The sequence below is a fragment of the Lagenorhynchus albirostris genome, chromosome 2, assembly GCF_949774975.1.
Source record: "Lagenorhynchus albirostris chromosome 2, mLagAlb1.1, whole genome shotgun sequence".
Taxonomy (NCBI): Eukaryota; Metazoa; Chordata; class Mammalia; order Artiodactyla; family Delphinidae; genus Lagenorhynchus; species Lagenorhynchus albirostris.
Genome location: NC_083096.1, coordinates 71,151,648 through 71,154,636, shown reverse-complemented (window position 1 = coordinate 71,154,636; position 2,989 = coordinate 71,151,648). Strand labels below are relative to the sequence as shown.

The following is a 2,989-nucleotide window of genomic DNA, read 5'->3' as shown; positions in this document are numbered from 1 at the left end:
GAAGTACATTAGAGTAGCATTGTTCAACACAACTTTCACCAAGGAAGGAAATGTTTGATATCCGTGCTGCCCAACAGAGTAGCCACTATTCATGTGTTGCTTTTGGGCATTTGAAATGTGGCTACTGGGACTGATGAACTGAATTTTTCCTTTCATTTTAAGTAGCCACAGCTCTACAGCTCTACCTCATCCTTCCTAAAAAGCTGCTTAGAGTTGCACTGACACTCTTTCATCTCTACCTATCCAATTGGTATCTTGGCAGCCTCTTAACATAAATTACTTTAATTAGTGGCACACTCATTTCTACTTTAAATGTCTACCTTCTTATTTCCCACAATGGTACTTTCCAGAATATCTACAACATTTTCTAGATTGTGTTTCCCAGATTCCTAGGAATCTAGATTCACTAAGAATCTAGAATGTTTTCTAGATTGCTACTGTAAGTTTCCTAGATTTGACAAAATCCTCCAGCCTGCTAGTGTTATCTTGTTCTTTGCAGAAAATGGTTCAAACCACCATTTGATATGTGGTGGCGATCCCAGAGTCCCTCACCAAATTTCCAGGAAATACTGTGTGTGCTTGCAAGGGGGAAGATAGGACAAGAGAGGCCCTGTACTTCTTCCAATCATTACTAGCAAGAAGTTTTCTTCCTCCCTCTGGATTTTACCTCTTGCATATGGTACCCGTTTTCTGCACTGCCATCACCCAACTCTCTCCACTTTTCCAAATACCACTGACTCAAGATGGTACATATGACAGCTGTAAATGAAAGTTTGGGACTCTTGGGGGTTTTACATCACAATATAGTTTAGCAAACAATTGAAAATCAATTATTACACCTCTTTTATTTTTAAAATTCCCTCTGCCAAAAAGAAATCGGTTCTTTCTTTCATTAAAGGTTCAGCCTTCTGACATGTTGCTGGTCCTCCTCTCTTTTCCAACAATTTCCCCCTTTTCTCCTTATTTGACTCACACCTAAACCCTCAAATCCCTGTTAATACTTTTACAACAAAGCAACTTTGCCAACGGTTTGTCTCACCTAGACCATCCTGGCTGAGCCCCCAATACCTCAATTTCACTCCCACTAACGTGTCCCTAAAGACCAGCTCTCCTGAGACTAATTCTGCTCCCTGTACACTGTTCCCAGAAGTTTTTCCTAAGTGGCACCCGTGATTTTAATTCAGTAAGTCTAACTCTTTCGTCTCCATTTCGTTGTGCCAGCTTCTCGTACTTTCCCTAGAAGATAAACAAAGGCAAAGCTGGGATGGTGGAGGCTCAGGTGCCCTGCAGCTTACATGTCATTAAAAGAAACAACCTTCCATCCACGCTCTACAAAAACAACAACATATTCAGGATGAGAACTTGAAAGGATATGTGAAGTAGTCTCACATATTGGTCATTCCCTAGAGGCTTAAGAAAAGATTAAGGAGACAGTAAAAATTGAAAAAAGGGAGGAGGCTAAAGTAACCATAGAGCTATGCCAGCACCCTCCTGATTATACAGTGAGGAAATAGACTCGTGTGTGTGTGCATGCATGTGTATGTGTGTGTGTGTGTGTGTGTCCCCACACTTCTCTCTCTATCCCTGTTTTAGAGGCCACGATGGGAATTTCTCCATGTTGACTCCCTGCATTGCTTTCAGGCACTGAAACTGAAGAATGCAGAGAAAAAACCTCACAGAAGTGACAGAGTTCATTTTCCTAGGATTCTCCAGATTCCATGAACACCAGATCACCCTCTTTGCAGTTTTTCTCATCCTGTATACATTAACCCCGGCTGGCAATGCCATCATCGTGACCATTATCCACATTGATTGTCACCTCCACATGCCCATATACTTCTTCCTGAGCATCCTGGCCAGTTCAGAGACTGTGTACACATTGGTCACCATTCCACGGATGCTCTCCGGCCTCATAGCCCAGGACCAGCCAATCTCCTTGGCAGGCTGTACCACTCAAGTGTTCTTCTTTGTTACCTTAGCCATCAACAACTGCTTTCTGCTCACAGTGATGGGATATGACCACCATGTGGCCATCTGCAACCCCCTGAGATATACACTCATCATGAGCAAGAGGGTGTGTGTCCAGCTGATGTGTGGAGCCTTCAGCACTGGCCTGGCCATGGCAGCTGTCCAGGTGACATCCATATTTACCTTATCATTTTGTCACAGAGTGGTTGGTCATTTCTTCTGTGACATCCTCCCTGTCATAAAACTCTCCCGCATTGATACCACTGTCAATGAGATCATCAATTTTGTTGTCAGTTTATCAGTGATCCTGGTTCCCATGGGCCTGGTCTTCATCTCCTACGTTCTTATCATCTCCACCATCCTCAATACCGCCTCAGACGAGGACCAGAAGAAGGCCTTTGCCATATGTGCCTCCCACCTCACCATGGTCATGGTCCACTACAGCTGTGCCTCCACTGACTACCTCAAGCCTAAGTCAGAAAATTCTGTAGAACAAGACCTCCTTCTCTCAGTGACCTACACCATCATCACTCCCCTTCTGAACTGTGTTGTTTATAGTCTGAGGAACAAGAAGGTCAAGGATTCCCTATGCAGAGCTGTGGGCAGAAACATTTCTTAATCCACTGACCCTTTTTATAAAGAGCAGTATGTGTTCTCATTGCATCCAACCTCACAAGTCTGTCCTGTGCAGTCTATCCTGTAATGAGATGTGCACAACTTGCTTCAGCACCCTTATTACAAAAATCATCATCTTTGTCTCCACATATTTCAAATTTTTGTCCAGGCATTTTCAACTGGGTATTTAAGAGGTGAGGAAGGTGGGCATGATTTTTTAAAAAGCATACCAGATTTCCAGGATAGGGCAGAGGACTTCTTAAAAGCATATTAAATGTGGTCATTTTATGCTTGAAAAATTTTTTTTTAATCTCTATTACTTTCAAAATACAACCTACAGAAAATAAAACTGGATAAAATCTTCCCAGCAGGATAATAGTAAACAGTAAGGAAGAAAATTATACCA

The 2,989-nt window shown here is 42.5% G+C and overlaps 1 protein-coding gene across 1 annotated transcript; it reads left to right on the top strand.

The window, feature by feature from the left end:
• The first annotated feature begins 1,657 nt into the window (after positions 1-1,657).
• On the top strand, positions 1,658-2,587 carry LOC132515900 (putative olfactory receptor 10J6). The gene has a single exon (XM_060142266.1). It carries the CDS (start codon positions 1,658-1,660, stop codon positions 2,585-2,587), a length of 930 nt encoding a protein of 309 aa, XP_059998249.1.
• The last annotated feature ends 402 nt before the right edge of the window (positions 2,588-2,989 follow it).

Coding starts and splice junctions, on each gene's coding strand:
- LOC132515900 (XM_060142266.1), top strand. CDS start 1,658: ATGCAGAGAAAAAACCTCACAGAAGTGACAGAGTTCATTTTCCTAGGA.